Below are 18,435 nucleotides of genomic sequence, written 5' to 3'. Positions count from 1 at the left end.
GCTCCTGTTTTGCTTCCAACTGTTTTGACGGTACACCAAAATGTCCATGCTAGTCTTATATCTGTGAGTCTGTGACCGCTGTGATGAAAATGTGTCGTTTATGACGTTTAATGATCTGTACCACTGCGCTAAAATTGAGGTTTTGAAAACAGTTTAATCACAGTCATGGCTCGAGTCGTGAAAGTGTTTCGGACTTTGCGAAATCATTGGAAGAAAAGCACATTTGCTGTGTGTGTCTTGTCCTACGGTGGATACTGGCTGTATGGAAAACACTGGTGGGTATTTCATGCTATGAATGAGACAGAGTGCACAAATTCCCGTTTTCGTGTCCTAAATGTTATGTATAATATTTCATCAGTGACAGCGTCCTGCGCAGAGAGGCGTGTCTACTAGCCAGGGTAAGGTGTCACAAAATTATTACCCCAAAACACAAGTTTCCTCTTTGTGACAGTTATCCTTAACATCATCATTTGTGTTAGGAATATGGACAGCAGCAGATAGCACCACAGGAGCGAATCAGGAAAGCAACTGTGATTTTGAACCCTGCAGCTTGCAACGGGTAAGACGCATAATCTCCAGACATCTCTCTGAGAGTCTTGTTTAATTCTTCTCAGAATATTTACAGCTTCCTGTGTTAATTTTCTCCAGGAAAGCCAACAACCTATTTGAAAAGAATGCTGCTCCTATTTTACACCTGGCTGGTGTGCAGATTACAGTAGTCAAGGTAATGTTTTCTATTTCAATTGGATATTTATCAGGTAATAGTGTCTCTGAGAGTGTCACAGAGCATGACATCACATCTAGATATTACATATCCCTCTACAGACAGACTATGAAGGCCAGGCAAAAAAACTGATCGAGTTAATGGAAGAAACAGACATGCTGATCGTGGCTGGAGGAGATGGCACGTTGCAGGAAGTGATCACAGGTTTACTGAGAAGGCCAGACCAAGTAGGTGTAATGTAATATAGTAGCTGTGTTAATCTGACATCATCTGTCTGTAATAACTGTATTCGGTCTGATACTTTAAGTAATTAAATCTTTCTTTTGGTGGATGTTTTCTGACCACAGGACGTCTTCAGTAAGACACCAATTGGATTCATTCCACTAGGCTCCCATAATTCCCTCAGTCCAAGTCTTCATCTCCTCAGTGACAACAAGGTCAAGTAAGTAATGTTTCAGCATCACACACAAAAAGATCATTACATATTCCCACGACAAACTTCACTGGGTTGTTATCATGTAACTCAGCAAATATATAGTACAGAATTCCTGATTTCTTCCATTAACTAGAATGTTTTTAATGTCATTCATTTTCCAGGGACATCACATCAGCGACACTGTCAATACTGAAGGGAGAAACTGTACCGCTGGATGTGCTCCAAATCAAAGTGAGAAACTGCTTATATATTGCTCTACATAGCCTTAAAGTTACAAACTAAATCTGTACTTATTTAAAAAAATCTTGCTGTTTTTAACAGCCAATATTAAAACAAGTGAGTAAGCCGGTAAACTGGATTCATAAAGCACATTTTAAAAATTACAAAGTTATTTAAGATTTATTTTAAAAGCCATTAGGTAAAAAATATAGATATTTTTAAAAACATATATGAATATTTATTATAATGAAAGAAAATTACAAGAAAAAAAATGAGTTTTATCGGTTTTTGTGAGTTTTTTTTTTTTTTTTTAATTTTCCCATGTGACATTATTTTTCCAGTTTAAAAATATATACATTCATTTATTTTGATGATTTTCATTTATTCTCCTTTTGTACCACCCAAACTTATTTATTCATTGACTTTCTTTTCATATTTTGAATACATGTTGGGCTAAACGTAAACATAAACTACTATTTTTAATTTTCTTCTTAATATTTAATATTCTCTTTTGCCATGTTGATGACTTTAAATTCAGCAGAAGAAATAAGCAAATTTAAATTCAGGTCTCCATGCAAATTATTTCATGTCCAAGGTGTGTAGTAATTTAAAAAAAAAGTTCTTCCCAGAGGCTTCAGGATCCTTGGCACTTGGGCTGTGCCATATCATATCATCTGCGATAATATACATTTTCCATGATATAAAAGTGTCATATTGCAGTATCTTTCCCATCTCAGTGACACCTGTTTATGTTTCCTAGCACACACAACTGAAAGACAAGCAAGACATATCTGACAGCAAGCGCTGAATTTCAGTTTTCAATTACAGGGAGTGCAGAATTATTAGGCAAATGAGTATTTTGTCCACATCATCCTCTTCATGCATGTTGTCTTACTCCAAGCTGTATAGGCTCGAAAGCCTACTACCAATTAAGCATATTAGGTGATGTGCATCTCTGTAATGAGAAGGGGTGTGGTCTAATGACATCAACACCCTATATCAGGCAACTTCCTTTCCTTTGGCAAAATGGGTCAAAAGAAGGACTTGACAGGCTCAGAAAAGTCAAAAATAGTGAGATATCTTGCAGAGGGATGCAGCAGTCTTAAAATTGCAAAGCTTCTGAAGCGTGATCATCGAACAATCAAGCGTTTCATTCAAAATAGTCAACAGGGTCGCAAGAAGCGTGTGGAAAAACCAAGGTGCAAAATAACTGCCCATGAACTGAGAAAAGTCAAGCGTGCAGCTGCCAAGATGCCACTTGCCACCAGTTTGGCCATATTTCAGAGCTGCAACATCACTGGAGTGCCCAAAAGCACAAGGTGTGCAATACTCAGAGACATGGCCAAGGTAAGAAAGGCTGAAAGACGACCACCACTGAACAAGACACACAAGCTGAAACGTCAAGACTGGGCCAAGAAATATTTCAAGACTGATTTTTCTAAGGTTTTATGGACTGATGAAATGAGAGTGAGTCTTGATGGGCCAGATGGATGGGCCGTGGCTGGATTGGTAAAGGGCAGAGAGCTCCAGTCCCACTCAGACGCCAGCAAGGTGGAGGTGGAGTACTGGTTTGGGCTGGTATCATCAAAGATGAGCTTGTGGGGCCTTTTCGGGTTGAGGATGGAGTCAAGCTCAACTCCCAGTCCTACTGCCAGTTTCTGGAAGACACCTTCTTCAAGCAGTGGTACAGGAAGAAGTCTGCATCCTTCAAGAAAACATGATTTTCATGCAGGACAATGCTCCATCACACGCGTCCAAGTACTCCACAGCGTGGCTGGCAAGAAAGGGTATAAAAGAAGAAAAACTAATGACATGGCCTCCTTGTTCACCTGATCTGAACCCCATTGAGAACCTGTGGTCCATCATCAAATGTGAGATTTACAAGGAGGGAAAACAGTACACCTCTCTGAACAGTGTCTGGGAGGCTGTGGTTGCTGCTGCACGCAATGTTGATGGTGAACAGATCAAAACACTGACAGAATCCATGGATGGCAGGCTTTTGAGTGTCCTTGCAAAGAAAGGTGGCTATATTGGTCGCTGATTTGTTTTTGTTTTGTTTTTGAATGTCAGAAATGTATATTTGTGAATGTGGAGATGTTATATTGGTTTCACTGGTAAAATAAATAATTGAAATGGGTATATATTTGTTTTTGTTAAGTTGCCTAATAATTATGCACAGTAATAGTCACCTGCACACAGATATCCCCTAAAATAGCTCAAACTAAAACTAAAAACTACTTCAAAAACATTCAGCTTTGATATTAATGAGTTTTTGGGTTCATTGAGAACATGGTTGTTGTTCAATAATAAAATTATTCCTCACAAATTCAACTTGCCTAATAATTCTGCACTCCCTGTAGGGTTCAGTAAATAGGGAGATACTTCAACAACCTCCAAAAAAGCACAGATCAAAACAAACAAAGAAACTGTGGAGTATAACCAGGTCAAGAAGGAGGAGAGACTAGCAGCTGGTGATGTGCTACCCAAAAGTAAACAGATGACGCAACTGCATACCGCTGCCATATGATAGGAAGAGCAAACAGTGGATGGAAATTACTGGCGTGGTTACATGGTGGAAAAACATGACTTTAAGCAGCTCGACCCACGACACCAAATCCCAGGTAGAAAATATGTTTCAGTTTTGTTATGTGACAACATTGTGCAGCTCCTAATGCAGAGAATCATATACCCATCTCTTTTCCTGCAAATGGTCAATAATGGCCACCCCAATAAAGTAAATAAAGTATGCAATGGCAAGTTAGTGACTGTTTCTGTAATTAAAAGTAGAGATGTGCGGTACTCTGATTCTAGACTCAGTCAAACTGAGAGTGTTTGACTCTTAGAATATAAAGTAACAAATACATATAATATAAAACAAACAAAATACAATAAAAATCAGTAAATACATAAATAAATTGACAACTAGCTAAGTGAGGAAGTAAATACAAAGCTGAATGCATAATTTTTAAAAAAGTACTTTACATATACATTTTGTTACCCTTGATATTTAATGATGAAACTATTCTCAGTGCTATAAAAGTGGGAATTTAAACATGAGGCTTGTGTTCAAATGTAGTTTTTACCCCTCAGCTGTAAAAGACTGACGCACTATTGCTGTCAATACCCACGTTTGTGAATGTGAGAACTGGAGAACGAGGTAACATGTCTACTGAAAATCTCAGTCGAGTTTGAATTTCAGTGACAGTGCAGAGAGAAACTGCATTGTTTTAACACTTGGACAGGAGTTTGACTTTGAAGTGTATGTGCTTGTTTTTCCAGGGAGAGAAAGAGCAGCCAGTCTTTGCTCTGATGGGACTGCGTTGGGGGGCTTTTAGAGATGTGGCTTCAAAAATCAGCAAGTAAGATTACTCAAGACTGTAACTAGACGAGGAAGACAAAGATTCTTTACATATAAGAATAATTAACCATAACATTTCCCTACAGATATTGGTACCTCGGACCGCTGAAGACGAATGCGGCACATTGGTTTAGCACTCTGAGGGTAAGGATGTTCTCTTTTCTTAAACATGCTGGCAAAGCGATTAATATGTGCAATTCCTTTCTTTCATAATTATTATAGTTACTATTAGTTTTTTTTTTCCTTATTTTCTCCTGCATTGAAAATAACAACAAACATCTCACTCCATTAACCTGTTGTGGTCTAAGTTTCACATCCTTACAAAAACTTGGGAGTACATTTTGAAACGAGTCAGTCGGTGCAGATCACTCGTGTTATGGATGTGTTTCTCCCATTGTCTCCTTTTGTGATTCTGTGTCTGCTAACCCAGTAAGATGAGTGTTTACCGGTTCATGAGGCTCTTATATACTGGCTAGTGTATGTTATTTTTAATGCAGAAGTACAGTTGGCAATATTTACTCCAGATTTTCACTTTTCACAAATTATTTGAGCCGTCCGTTAGTCCTGCAGCCTAAGCTGTAACAGTTTTAACAGTTTTAAAGCTATTCCTGTCCAAATTTGCAGATGTTTTTTTTTTTTTTTTTTTATAAATCTCAAACAACATTCTTAGTAGAGAAGTAATGACACTATTTATTCACTACTAACTATGTTTTAGGAGTGGCCTCTGGTCCGGGATGTCTCTGTGTCCTATTTGGCTCCCACGCTTCGGCCCCCTGACCTGCCCCCTGTGAAGGCCCCCAGGCCGAATCTGATCTACCGCATCATCCGCAGGCTGAAGAACTACTGGAACCCACCAGCTGAAGGTGAGCGAATGTGACTGAACTTGAACGACTTGTAGCGCAACAGCCCAGTGGACACTGTTTGTCTAATTGTTGCTTTGGTGGTTGTGTGTTTGGTCAGAGCCTCCAAAAGTGGAAGAGCCAGAGAAGTGGGAAGAGCAGCAGCTGTCAACGTTAGAGCTCTTTATTCAAACACACAACAAAAACCCAGTGGAGAGGGTCAGTTACAAATCATTATATATGTAAAACTGTGTTGCTGTTCTTAGAAAAACAAAAAGAAAACATCCTGTCACTGCCCCTTTAAGTGCTCTGTGCCTCTCTGAAGTTTTTGCGTCCTTTATTTTAATTTTCAGCGCATCAATGACTCCCTCAGGATCAGTGCAGAGACTCACAACTTGACCATGGGCGAGTTCATTACTGCAGGGTCAGTAGTGTTTTGTTTTTTTCCTAATTGCTCTTGCTGTAAATTTCTGAAAGTGTGTGATTGTGCAAAATGCATTCAATGATTTTAAATGTTCTTCATAATAGCAATAAAAAAGCAGCAGACCCGACTGTATTCACTGAAAATGCCACAGAATTGGAGGCTGGTGCTTGCCGGCTGCAGCTGCCAGAGGTCAGAAATCCTTTCAAATCAGACCTGCTTTAAGGTTGTGATTCTATAAGTCAGTCTACTTCCAGAAGATCAGTGTGCAAGTTTTTGTCCTGACATTTAACTTTGCCACGGTCCCCGCAGGGCGCCTCTGGCTTCTACAACATCGACAATGAGGAGTATGAGGCGATGCCTGTGGAGGTAAGGCTGTTGCCACGGAAACTCCGCTTCTTCATCAGTGCCGAGCGCAGAGAGCAGCTCCTCTCACAGATCCAGTGATGAGAAAACAGAGAAGCCGAAAGAAGACAAGAACAGCGGGACAGAAGCCGAATTCGAGGGAAGTCAAAGAACCAGATGCCATCAAACCCAGAGTTCACCCTCAAAATGGATTTTTGCTTTCCCAGCAGTTTTTTAAATGATCATGAAGTGCTGATGGGGGCTGTTTTACTCCATGTAAACATAAAATATTCAGTACCAGTTACAAAAACAACTACCTTACAGGCTGTTTGCTGTATGTTAAAGGACCAAGGCTTCTTTTCTAAGCCAGTAACCCATGCACAGGCTGTCTTACAGGATGTTTACTGAAAAGTTCACTATTAACATGGTCAATAAAAATAATGTCTGCCCACCTTGGTGCAAACTGTTTTTCTCCCTTTGTGATATTTATATGTTCGATATCAAGGTTATAAAGCCATCAGAACTGCACTTCTGCTGGTCTTCTTGGAAAAAATGTCGATTTTAAAAAGAAGGGAGCAAGGTGACCGAGTAAAGATCAATGTGGGGACGTTGTGTTTTGCAGTAGCTTAGACCCGGAGTTTTGGCACGCTGCACGGAGATGCCGAGTCTGATCGGACAGATGGCGTACTAGACAGCAAATCTGCAGGATTAAGCTTGTGGCTGCTTTGTGGGGCCCTTTGAGAATGCTGTAGGTTTATTTTGGTTTGGTTGAAAAATCTGAAAGTTTCAGGCGGAATATAAACTTATTTTCTATGTTTTTGCTACAGAACGATTGACTTTAAATACAAAACATATTTTTTACAAAGGAGGACTATAAAGGAATTGAAATAGGAAAATAATGATGTGGTGTTAGAAGATTAGATAACACTTGAACCATATCAGTGTTTTATTGTTTTACAATGGCAGTACAGTGAAACTGACAGTTGCTCATGCTATTGAGTTCTCGTGTACATTACTGACATCTCTTACAGTATTTCGCATTAGTAGAGGTGAAGACTTGTTATTGTGTGAATACTCTTACAATCAAGAAGAAAACAGTCACACTACTTGGATACGTTGCTGCATGTGTGCAATACTTTTGCCGTCTTTGACATTCAGTAATGTGAAACGGCTGTACAGACGAATCATTTAGCTAATGCTGGTACACATCTGTGAACAGTTCCACAAAGAAGGCATTTTATACAGTGGTTGGTGTTGTGTACATTCCCTTTCTTTTTCTTTTAAACATTAAACATACACCTGGAAAGCAAACGCTGTCAGAGGGAAGATGATATATCAGCTGATAAGTCAACAGGCTAGGTAGTCAATCCTGGAAAAGCTAAGGTCATTCTGAAGTGCTTGTGACAGTGTACCTAATCTTTTAGCAGTTAATGTTGATGTACACAGAGAAATTAGTCACCTTGCTCTTGTTGAAAAAAGTCACATTATGATAAGGCCCCATTCAAAAAAACGGGCTTAAAGGAGACCTACGATGCTCATTTCCAGGTCCATATGTTTTTGAATGGATACTACTAGAGTTGCTTTGCATGACTCAGAGTTCAAAATAATCCTAATTTGTCTTAAACACTGGGCTGTGGTGCAGATCTTTGACGTTTTAGTTTCTCTCCCTTTCAGCCAACTTTCTTCTGATTGGCTGCCCCTCACGAACAGGAGGTGGGGCTTCTCATCTACGCAGAGGCAACATTTTCAATATATAACACTGTGAGAATCTGCTTCCCTGACCTCATTATTTGAAACTTTGGCCATGTTTAGTATGAGCGTATATGAGACACTAAGGAAATGCAGAATAGGTCCCCTTTACAACCCTTTTCTTAAATATACAACACTTAGTGCACTGTATTTTCTTAACAAAGCCAGAAAAAATATCCTCGGGTGGAGTATGTCAGAGAGAGAGATAAAACCACTTCTTCAATTTTATACAAGGCAAATGTCAGACTTATGTGTTCCAACATGGAACAAATTATCACCGTGGTTGGCAAAGGGGTGGCTGAAATAAAAGCACTCTGCCAGCAGTATTCAAAAGACACAGTTGGGCCATTTCTAAAGCTGGATTCACTGATGAAAGGACTGAGGAAAAACAGACGGAACAGACCGAGTCCTTTCCGTGAATTTGCCCACAGAGGAGGAGTTAAAGCTTCTGCTCGGCTCAGGACATTACAGGTTTTTTTTTTTAAACGCACACAAAGAGATCTTTGTCATGAACACAGCTGAAAAGGAGCTCTTGAAAGTTGATCAACAAACAGCTTCATCGATTACTCTTTAGTTAGCAGAATTCTAAGAGATATATGAACTTCTGCTCATGAACAAGGCTCTACAGTAGTTTGACAAAGAAAAGACATTTACAGGCGCTCCTGCTCTAGAATAACTAGATGGCTCAGACTGTAAATCATAAAAACAGCATATAAAAAGTTCAATTTAAGCATGACTGTGTGCATCGGGAAACAGTCCAGTGGCGGACGTGGTGCAGCATTCACAATAAGAGTTACACATTCATTGAAAAGTCTTCCACCAATTATGACAAATGAGAAGCTTCGACGTACAACAATGCAAAAAGTTTCCAGAACACATCGATCCCCTGCACTCTGTGATATCTAAATATTGTTTAAGGTGCATGAAGGTGAGCAAGGTCCTTAGAACAGCTTTTCCCTTATCATTCAGATTCATATTGCTTCCTTTTTCAAAGGCAATTAACGTGGTCCAAAAGCTTTTTTCCCCCCTCAACCATTTTCAGAATCAGTCAGACAAAAAAAAACATAAGAACAGAATTACAGCTGTTATTCTGAGGTCTGTGTGATTTTCCAGGAAAGATATCTGAAGTGCACAAATTCATTTCGAGGAACCTTAAATCCATTCTTTAGACAAACCAGAAGTGGACGTCAAAGTGCCAGTGACTTCACTACAGTAGCAGGTGCAATCATCAGACTCGTTTACATTTTCATCCAGTGCTTCAGTCCTGGTCACTTAATCAAAGTCAAACAAATGTGCACACAAGAAAACTGTGGTTCGGACAAAAACAGCAAGAAGTGACTCGCATAAGATGTTAATGGCCACAGGATGACAAGTCTGCTCAGCAGTATTGGTGTTTATCACCCACTGTGAAGAAGTGCACAATGTTAGGTGTCCTTTTCTCCCACAGTGGTTAGAAACAGTCTCCTCAGGTTAAGATGAGACACACACACACACACACACACACACACACACACACACACACACACACACACACACACACACACACACAGAAGAGAGCAGATGAAGTCCCAGGATGGAGGCAGTGTCTTCAGAGTCTTGTATTTGTGACCCTAGTAGGCACATATAATCCAGTGGCTTCCGAGTTTCCCGGTTGAATGGGGTTCAGGGGCAGCAGAGGTTGTCTATGACCAGTGTTACATCGAAACCATAAACCTCCAGCAGGTCGGCAAGGAATGCTCGATCTCCCTGGGGATCCAGCCCCATGGCCCTCACGTGCTCACCAGTGAGAGTGGGGTCGGCGCTTCCTGCTACCTCTGACAGGGTCTGGAAGATGCGGTTATTAAGCTCCATAAAGAACCTAAGATGAGATTAAAGGCAACCGCATTATTACGTGGGCCACACTGCACTCGTCTGAGTATGACTCAAATCCATTATCAACCATGCAACCAGCTGTCAAGGACTCACAGGATGAAAAGATCCTCTTCATTTGATGTGCAGTCTTCACCCACCTCCTGAGAGTACAGCAGCAGTTGCCTTTGAAAAAAAAAGGCAGTCACTGTAAAATAAATGAATAATCGCCATCCTCGCTCATTTTGCAGCGTATTTCTATGACCACAAAACAAATGCGTTTTGCAAATTTAAACAAAAACAAAGAGGAGCTACACAATTTTAACGCACCTCTGCTCAGTCAGCTTCCTGTATTTCTCCTTGTCTGCTGCGTTCAGCCTGAGCAGCTGCTGCAAATAGCTTCTGTGAGTTTTCACATTCTGGTTATCGATATAGACGTCATACAGCTCCTTTTTCTCCTCAAAGATCTTCTCCGTGGTGCCTTCAAACACATCACATGGGAAAACATGTCTATATAAAAGAACTCATCACTTTATATGTTGTAAATCAAACATTTACAGTTAAACTTCACTCACAGGCCACGTATGACAGCTCTGTTTCCAGGGCAGAGATGTCGGCTATGTTGATGTAGAAGAAAGGCCGTAATTCAGGCACAGAAACTCCAATGCCAGGTAATGAAACGTTGGCCAGGCAGCAACAGCAATACACTGAGGGAATATGAAAATATGAATGAAAACCTCCAAAAAGAGAAAAAAAGACCACACATACTTCTCTGTTTGACTATTTGTTACATCTTGATCCATTTGCATCACAGTATTGTGAAAACAGAATGCGCATACGCAATAAATCACATATTACCCAAGAGCTATAGAGAAATGTTAATAGGGTGTGCACAAGCTATGATTAAGCAACTCACCCCTGTAGCAGACAACTCCTACAGGTGGAGGGGAGAAGATGAGTATGCGCTTCCGAAGCAGCGCGAACTTCCACAGCACCATTATTTGCTCCCCGAAAAACTGGATGAACTGGGACATGCAGCCAGCCGGGTGGGTGATCTGCAGGGTGCAAGTAGTGGCAAATGTGGTCATTTTTGGGGGGTTACATTTTTGTTTCAGAGCATTCAAAACAAGGGAGCATCAGTAACCCAAGTGTGTGCTTTCAGACCTTCATTTCAGGGTGCATGCAGCGGCTTATATTGGTAACACTCCAGGTCGGGCAGGCGGTGACTAGTCCGTTTCCTGTAGGGGGAAGAATGGCCTTCTTATCCTCGTAGAAGGCCTCTAGTGGAGAATACTGGCCAGGACACTCCAACTGGTGTCTTCAAGGGGATGACAAAGGGAAAAAAAGAAGGAATGTGAGCAGACTAAGCTTGAACTCACGTCTTTCTGCACATTCCCTCCGGTGCTCACAGCTCATGTTACTGCGTGGACTTTAAATTGTGTATTCAGTATTAGCCAGTGTTTGGTCATCCTAACGCAAGATCACAGATTGTGCAAAGCATCAGTTATCCATAAATTGCACAGTGAGATCATCTGAGGCCAGCTGTATGAAATAAATTAAACTTTTCTATTTGATTTAACCACTTAAGCCATACAGATCACACATTTTAAGCTTGCTACTGCAAAGTGTCACACATAAAATGTAGCCAAGATATCCACACTCCCTTCAAGTTACAGCAGATCTGCTTTAACTGTAACCCAAACCTGTCAGGATTTTATCATAAGGAGAGCAGTGTTTCAGAAGAGAGGAGGAGAGATGCTGTTAACAGTATTTTCTTCACTCCTGTGCTAAGACTTCATAGAAAAACTGCATGTCAGTGGGTTCTTGTGACAAAAGCTGCAACTGGGATCCTGAGTTCATGTTTAATAGATGAGCTTATATTAAAGAAGCAAGAATATGAGGCAGGTATATAAAAAGGAACCTGTGGGCAGGGTAAGAAGAGGAAGGAGGAAAACAGTAACTCTGCATGTCTCACCTGACTTGGTTCTCCAGGAAGTGCATGTAACGGTAGAGCAGAGTGTAGGACGGAGACAAAATTCCCACAGACTTCATTCTCGCTCCTCGTTCCAGCTCACTCTCCACGGGCATGTTTGCAAAACATGCCAGACCGAAGTAGCCACCCTTACGGAAATATCTGTCCAGTGGGCATAACGGAGAGCAGGAGTAAACACAGACTGACAGATTTCTGAGCCTCATTCCTACTGAGCTGAAAATTTGACATGTGGAAGTACGTACATGAAGTCGCTGGTGATCCGATGAGAACCGCTGGCCATTGACTTGAATTCAACACCATCCAAGTTGATGTCATGAGGCAGGCACCACTCTATCATATTCCCTGCCATTCACAAATACACACACACAATAACCCATGAAGTCACTTCCTACACTGTCTACTTTCATCCTGGCAACTTCCTCGATTCCTGCATGTTAGTCATGTGTTAGCCAGAGGTCAGGGAGAGTAAGAAAGCAGTGACTCAACCACCACAACTATGTAAAACGTGAAGAAACCTAGGAATTAGAGACTTCTGATCAATTCTAAATAAGATCTAAGTGGAAGGATTTCCCCTTTAGACGATTTGGGACTTCAGTAACTCATTTTTGCATGAGCCTTAAAGGATGTTTGACTTTTGTCTCGTGTTGAAAGGTTGCCTCACAATAGTTGAGGTTATTTCCTTCCTTATGGCTTTTATGAGAACCGTTCAATATAATGCATGGTTGCACAGATAAAGATGTCAAAACATCACATGATTATCATTTCTGCGGTTACGCAGTCCATGTCTGAGAATTTTAAATGCGAAGGATAAAAAGATCAAAGTCTGCTTGCTCACCTGATCTTGTATCAAAGGTAACCACAAACACGGCCACTATCTGGTCTTTTTCCTCCCACTGATCCTTCACTGAGAGGCCGGGGAAAGGGACGTTACGGTCTGTACCGAGAGGCTGCGGGCGATCCCAGCCGTGCCCGGACAGCTCTGTTCGGCCCGGGCTTCCGTCCCCTTTGACAACAACAGCAGCTGTCACATTGCGTGTCGGGCCGGGGGGGATGATGATGGTGGTGGCGTCGATGGTGGTGCTGCTGCTCCACCCAGTACCAGCCGCAGTGTCTGTCGGCGCACTTTTCTCCGCTGCGGAGTCTTCTTCTCGCGGCGGCTGAGGCGTAGGTTGAGCCGCCTGGTTCGGATCGGGCGGTGGGATCTCCTCCCAGTCCAGGAGCGGAGCTCGGTCCGACTGTTCCACCATGATGCTGCTGCAGAAGGAAGGGGAGAAAATACACAAAGCTCCGACGTGCCGATGTGTCGAGCGGGTTAAGCACGGCGTGAGAGACGGATCATGATTTCCTGCTGCTCGCGGAGTTGTTTTCTATGTATTTGTAAGCGTGTCACATCCACGGACGGGGCTTCTTTTCCTCCTCCTGCCTCACTGTTTTGATGACGTAGCCCACTTCCGCCCACGTGTCTATATTACTATTTAATACAGTGACCTATTTTTTTTTTTTTTTTTTTACATTTCCCCTGTCAAATACACAACATTTTAAGTTACTTACAACAATGGATATTTGCAACTGCCCTTAATAATGACTATAAAGCGACTTAATAGGGTCATTAGAAAAATCTTTTAATGAATTTTTATTCTTACTTTAAATGTCAAATGTTAGTTTTTCGTAATATCCCCACACTACCCTAACATTAACTAAATATCACATTTCTTTAGTAATGCTTTACGTCAAGGTGTTTCTTCAATTACCACAACTCAACCAATCAGAGAGCTGGATGACTGAAACCGGTGGCGTCATTTATTTAAACAGGAAGTCATACATATGTGGCGCGAAATTCAAGCGTGTTGGCGTGGTTGGCCATTTGTTTGTGAGTATACGTGATAAATACACGTTATTAGGGCTATAAGCAATATGAGAAACATCTTTTGAGCTTAATGTTTTTGCTGGCAATAATAAAACAACTGGGCGGGGAACTAATTAATTTGACTTTTAGTGGGCTGCTTATAGTAACCCTTTATCCTACACTAGGCCTCTGACTTTAGAGGTGTGGGGGTGTAACTGTAAACTTGTTACCTCTATGAACAAGCAGGCTTCACATTTTGTGCATAACATCAGTCCAGATTTTAGTACAGTGCTGTTGTGCTCTCAGGTGTAAAAGGATATGGCATTATGAAAGAAGCCATTCCCCAAACTCAGGCCCCAAGCATGGCTACTTTATTTGATGGAATCAGCCAGCAGCTAGATTTTTCTAGCTGTGGAGAAGAAAGCAGCAGCGGTGACAACTCTGATGACAGCACCTCCAGAGTCTACAGTCCCACCTCTGCCTGCAGGACCCCGAGAGCGCAATGTCACTTCAGTAGAAGCAACTCTTTATGTTCCCCTCAGCACTGTACCAGCCCCATACCTTACGCCTCCTGGAGGAAGCTGAGACTGTGTGACTCTCCCAGCACACCCAAGGTGGGGAAGAAACATGCTTCTGTTTCCCGTCTGTGTGCTTGAATGATGTTGGTTTTGTTTTTTCTTTGTCTTTCTCTCTTACTATAGAGTTTGCTATCAAAGTCCTCCCAGCCTTACTCCAGTCTCAAGATAAGTCGTCAACAGCGAACTCTGCGTTTTGCCTCAGCTGCCGCAAACATAATCACGGCACCTCTTGTCAACGTGAATCCTTTCACCCCAGACCCTGTGCGCAGGAACAGCGAGCAACAGTGGAGGAACAGTTGTAGGAGTGATGATGATGACGACTATGGCCGCAGGTATATGATTCCATCTTATTACAGGACTGCTGTCACAATAAGAATCTCCAACTGATGATAAAACTGCTTTCAGGATTCAGATTGAACTAGTTTTGGTCTAAACTTTGCTAGACGTGTCCTGATACACAGGCCTGCCTTTTGTAGTTCTGTATATAAAGGGCTAAATGCTCTTTCTGTATTCCAGGTTTAAACACAGCCTAACGTCATCTGAAGAGGATGATGAAGCCTTTCTCCCACCAAAGGTACAAAGCTATTTTTACCAGTGCTTGTGTTGAATGTAGCCCCCCCTTTCAGATGCTTCTGATATGATTTCATCATCGGGCTTTGTCATCTTCAGCTGCCTCCTCACTTTGTGTTTTGTCCAAAAATTACATCCTGCCAGCCCTACTTCCGGAATTTCTATAAGGAATCTCTAGCAGAAAGAAAACTGCTGTCAGAATCCTCACAAAGTGATTTCCTTGTGGACATATTACCATATTTGGTGAATCATCACAGAAGAAACCCCAGTTCTCCTCTCATCCTAGTGACGTGTGCTCTTTCTTTAGAAATCTTTCCTTCTTACCATGTCTGTTTAATCTGGCAGAGACGAGCTGTCCAAGCCTTTATGCTGTCACGCTATGAGAGCGAATTCCTGGAGCTAGAGTGCATTGGTGTGGGTGAGTTTGGTGCAGTTTATAAGTGTGTGAAGAGGCTGGACGGTTGCTTGTATGCCATCAAGCGCTCCCGACAACCCCTGGCAGGCTCTGCCAATGAGTGAGTCAGCACCGTTTCTATTTGGCTAACACACATCAGCCCTCCCTATCGTTTAAACACCTTCACTGATAAGATTTTTTTTTTCTTCTTTTATTAGGCAGCTGGCCCTAAAGGAAGTGTATGCACATGCTGTGCTTGGGCACCACCCACATGTTGTCCGATATTACTCAGCATGGGCCGAGGATGATCACATGATTATTCAGAATGAATACTGTGATGGTAGGTTTCAAATCAGCATCCAAAGTAGAATATAAAATGAAGGACGGCATTGATTTTTGTCTTCCCGTGTGTGTCCCTCAGGTGGAAGTCTTAATGGCGCTATTGTAAAGAGGGAGGCAAAGGGAGAGCCGTTCACAGAGGCAGAGTTGAAAGATCTGCTTCTGCAAGTGTCTGTGGGTCTAAAATACATCCACGGCTCAGGCCTCGTTCACTTGGACATCAAACCAAGTACGTCTGTCTGACCACTTCTACCTTTGGACGTTCATTCGCGGTGCCTAACAGTTTTTTCTTTTTAGGTAATATATTCATTTGCCACCGCCCCAGCGCAATTGTGATGGGTGAGGGCGAGAGTGAAGAGGAAGATGATGGAAACCCTTCAGCCAGAGTCATTTACAAAATCGGTATTACAGTTGATGTTGAATAAAGTTCTAGCTTTTTAACCGACTTATTTTTGTTACCGTTGGCTGACTTGAGTTTTCTGCAGGTGATCTGGGTCATGTGACGTCAGCCACCAGTCCTCAAGTTGAGGAGGGGGACAGCCGCTTTCTGGCCAGTGAAGTCCTGCATGAGGTAACTGTTCTGAATACCCATTTGCATGAAAAGAAAACTGGTTAGTTGCACTTTCCTGTTTTGTGGTGTTTCTTGTGGTAATTTCACATTTCACTCGTCTCACCGCTCCCCAGGATTACAGTAACCTCCCCAAGGCGGACATATTTGCCCTGGGCCTTACGGTGCTGCTGGCTGCTGGGGCTTCTCCTCTGCCGCTAAATGGAGATCAGTGGCACAGTCTTAGAGAGGGCCGTCTCCCCAAGCTGCCGCAGGAGCTCTCGCCTCCCTTTAGATGTTTACTTCAGGTAATTCTAGAAGCTTGTTGTTTTTAAAATATTTCATTTAATGCTATTTTAAACACTCATTCTTAGTTGCCACCTGTCTAAATGTTATTTTTATTTGTAATAGCTGGAATAGCTTATCTTTAGCACTTTTTCTCTGTCAGTTGTTGCTGGAACCAGACCCAACAAAGCGGCCATCTGCCAGGGAGCTCTGCAAGCACACAGTCTTGAGGGAGAAGAGGACTGAGAGGCTGGCTGCTCAGCTACGAAGAGAGCTGAATGTAGAGAGGTTCAGAACTGCCATGCTTGAGAAGTAAGAAGAAAACTGAGAATAATTTGAGCTGCAGTCCCCAATTTGAAGGTTTCAGACGCAAGTTGCACTTGAAGTATTGCAGTAATTAATGGAGATGATGGGAGACTTTCAGAGTACTTAAAAGTCACTTATAATAAATAAATGCATTGTTAAGGAAGTGAAGGAGAAGTTATAGGCCCAAGTGTTGCTTCTGAAGCTGTGACAATGCAAAAAAATCCACAAATCGTACCAGCAGGTGGTGCTGTTTCATCTCAGCAATGCTGTAGTAGTCGCCAGTGACAGCCTCTAATAATCACCCATTCCTATGTTCACATTTAACAGGCTAGTTTTGGTATCTTAATGACTAATTATAGTTGAAAACACTTTCATTTCCCCTTTCAGAGAACTCCAGGAGGCCCGTCAGGCAGCTTTGTCACCCAAGCAGAACCACCTACAGGGGCAAAGACCACCTGTCAAGATGGGCTCCCTCCCCAGACCAGGGAGGAGGCTTGTTGGTAGAAAGACTGCAAGATCCATGAGCTTTGGTTGCCCAGGTTATGGAGTCTGATGAGATGACGAGAAGCCTAAATTTCTAGTTTTTGCTGTGGTGTTTACTGTGACACTCTGCCAAAAGGTTGTGGTTAAGAATGTAGCAGGAGGCAATGTAGCGTGACTCCAGCAGCAACCGTAACAGAGATGATCGCTAGATAATCTTATTTTATGTTTTGACTGAGACTTAAAGCATTGGACAGAACTGTTTTAATTATATTCTTGACTCAAACATGTCCCAGGTGATAATTTTAACATCTCATAACAAGTGAAGATCAGTATGCTTAACAAGTCAGGTACTTGGTTTTGTTTTGTTTTGTTTTTTTTAAACCTGTAAATAAACATTTTAAGCATCTTATCAGCATTTTATTTTGTGTTTTGAGTAGGCTGTTTTATTGTGTGTTCCTGTGTCTCTGTGGTGACCTTTGTAATCCAGAAGATGAACAGGGACTTTCCAGTGGAGTGTTGCTCTTATCTATAGCTACAGCCAACTGTATGTTGGACTTAAAGCATGAGCCACCATACTGTGAAAGTTTTTTGAAAGGCTCGGTTTGTTCCTTCTTGTCATAATCTTAAGCACCAACTGGAGTATAAGCTTCCCTTACACAGGTCCAATTAAATTTTATTCATTTATTCCCCCCCTTTACGAGGCCACATTAGCACCGCCACTGATTCTTAACACAATACTTGCACAACTGCATAAATTCTAATAATAGTATAATATATAAATGTCTTCCTGTCACAATTTTTAAGGCTTAAATGGTAAATATGTTATTTAAAAAGTCAAAGTAAGTGGATAAGTCAAATGGAACTTAGAATATTCGTTTTCTTAAGCTTGTGAAAATATGTACATAAGAAATATAACTGTGGGACTATTTTAATGTAACATATTAAGTCAAAAATGACCATAATTCAATTCAATCTTTATTGGCAGACTTCATGTCCATAAAAACAAGACAGAAACACACACACAACACCCCCAACACAAGGTATAAACCATTATATATGTAGATAAATAAGTATATAAACGTACATAATTAAACGTATATGCGTTTTTGACGCCTTCCGGGTAGTTTGGAGTCAACACCGTGTATGCCAGCCAAA

At 41.6% G+C, this 18,435-nt stretch overlaps 3 protein-coding genes across 3 annotated transcripts; 2 read left to right on the top strand and 1 right to left on the bottom strand.

Moving 5' to 3' along the window:
* The first annotated feature begins 31 nt into the window (after positions 1-31).
* agk (acylglycerol kinase) lies at positions 32-6,799 on the top strand. Its single transcript, XM_031725993.2, has 14 exons — positions 32-275; positions 359-398; positions 480-559; positions 649-724; positions 826-951; positions 1,072-1,166; positions 1,322-1,391; positions 4,659-4,738; positions 4,824-4,881; positions 5,453-5,600; positions 5,698-5,795; positions 5,930-6,000; positions 6,105-6,189; positions 6,310-6,799. The coding sequence occupies exons 1-14, from the start codon at positions 166-168 to the stop codon at positions 6,442-6,444; spliced, it is 1,272 nt and encodes a 423-aa protein (XP_031581853.1). The 5' UTR covers positions 32-165; the 3' UTR covers positions 6,445-6,799.
* A 460-nt stretch (positions 6,800-7,259) lies between these two features.
* Positions 7,260-13,580, bottom strand: dennd11 (DENN domain containing 11). The gene is made up of 9 exons (XM_031725987.2): positions 12,768-13,580; positions 12,175-12,274; positions 11,915-12,073; positions 11,104-11,257; positions 10,856-10,994; positions 10,515-10,646; positions 10,270-10,420; positions 10,057-10,125; positions 7,260-9,949 (listed from the first exon to the last, which is right to left on the bottom strand). The coding sequence occupies exons 1-9, from the start codon at positions 13,177-13,179 to the stop codon at positions 9,754-9,756; spliced, it is 1,512 nt and encodes a 503-aa protein (XP_031581847.2). The 5' UTR covers positions 13,180-13,580; the 3' UTR covers positions 7,260-9,753.
* Positions 13,581-13,702: 122 nt separating this feature from the next.
* Positions 13,703-17,898, top strand: wee2 (WEE2 oocyte meiosis inhibiting kinase). Its single transcript, XM_031725986.2, has 12 exons — positions 13,703-13,802; positions 14,085-14,392; positions 14,480-14,688; positions 14,873-14,930; positions 15,272-15,441; positions 15,539-15,660; positions 15,742-15,888; positions 15,957-16,061; positions 16,145-16,230; positions 16,344-16,514; positions 16,655-16,803; positions 17,185-17,898. Exons 1-12 carry the CDS (start codon positions 13,757-13,759, stop codon positions 17,348-17,350), a joined length of 1,737 nt encoding a protein of 578 aa, XP_031581846.2. The 5' UTR covers positions 13,703-13,756; the 3' UTR covers positions 17,351-17,898.
* Positions 17,899-18,435: the final 537 nt, after the last annotated feature.

The sequence above is a fragment of the Oreochromis aureus genome, linkage group 7, assembly GCF_013358895.1.
Source record: "Oreochromis aureus strain Israel breed Guangdong linkage group 7, ZZ_aureus, whole genome shotgun sequence".
NCBI lineage: Eukaryota > Metazoa > Chordata > Actinopteri > Cichliformes > Cichlidae > Oreochromis > Oreochromis aureus.
Note: the sequence above shows the minus strand (reverse complement) of the source record. Positions and strands in the feature narration are given on the sequence as shown.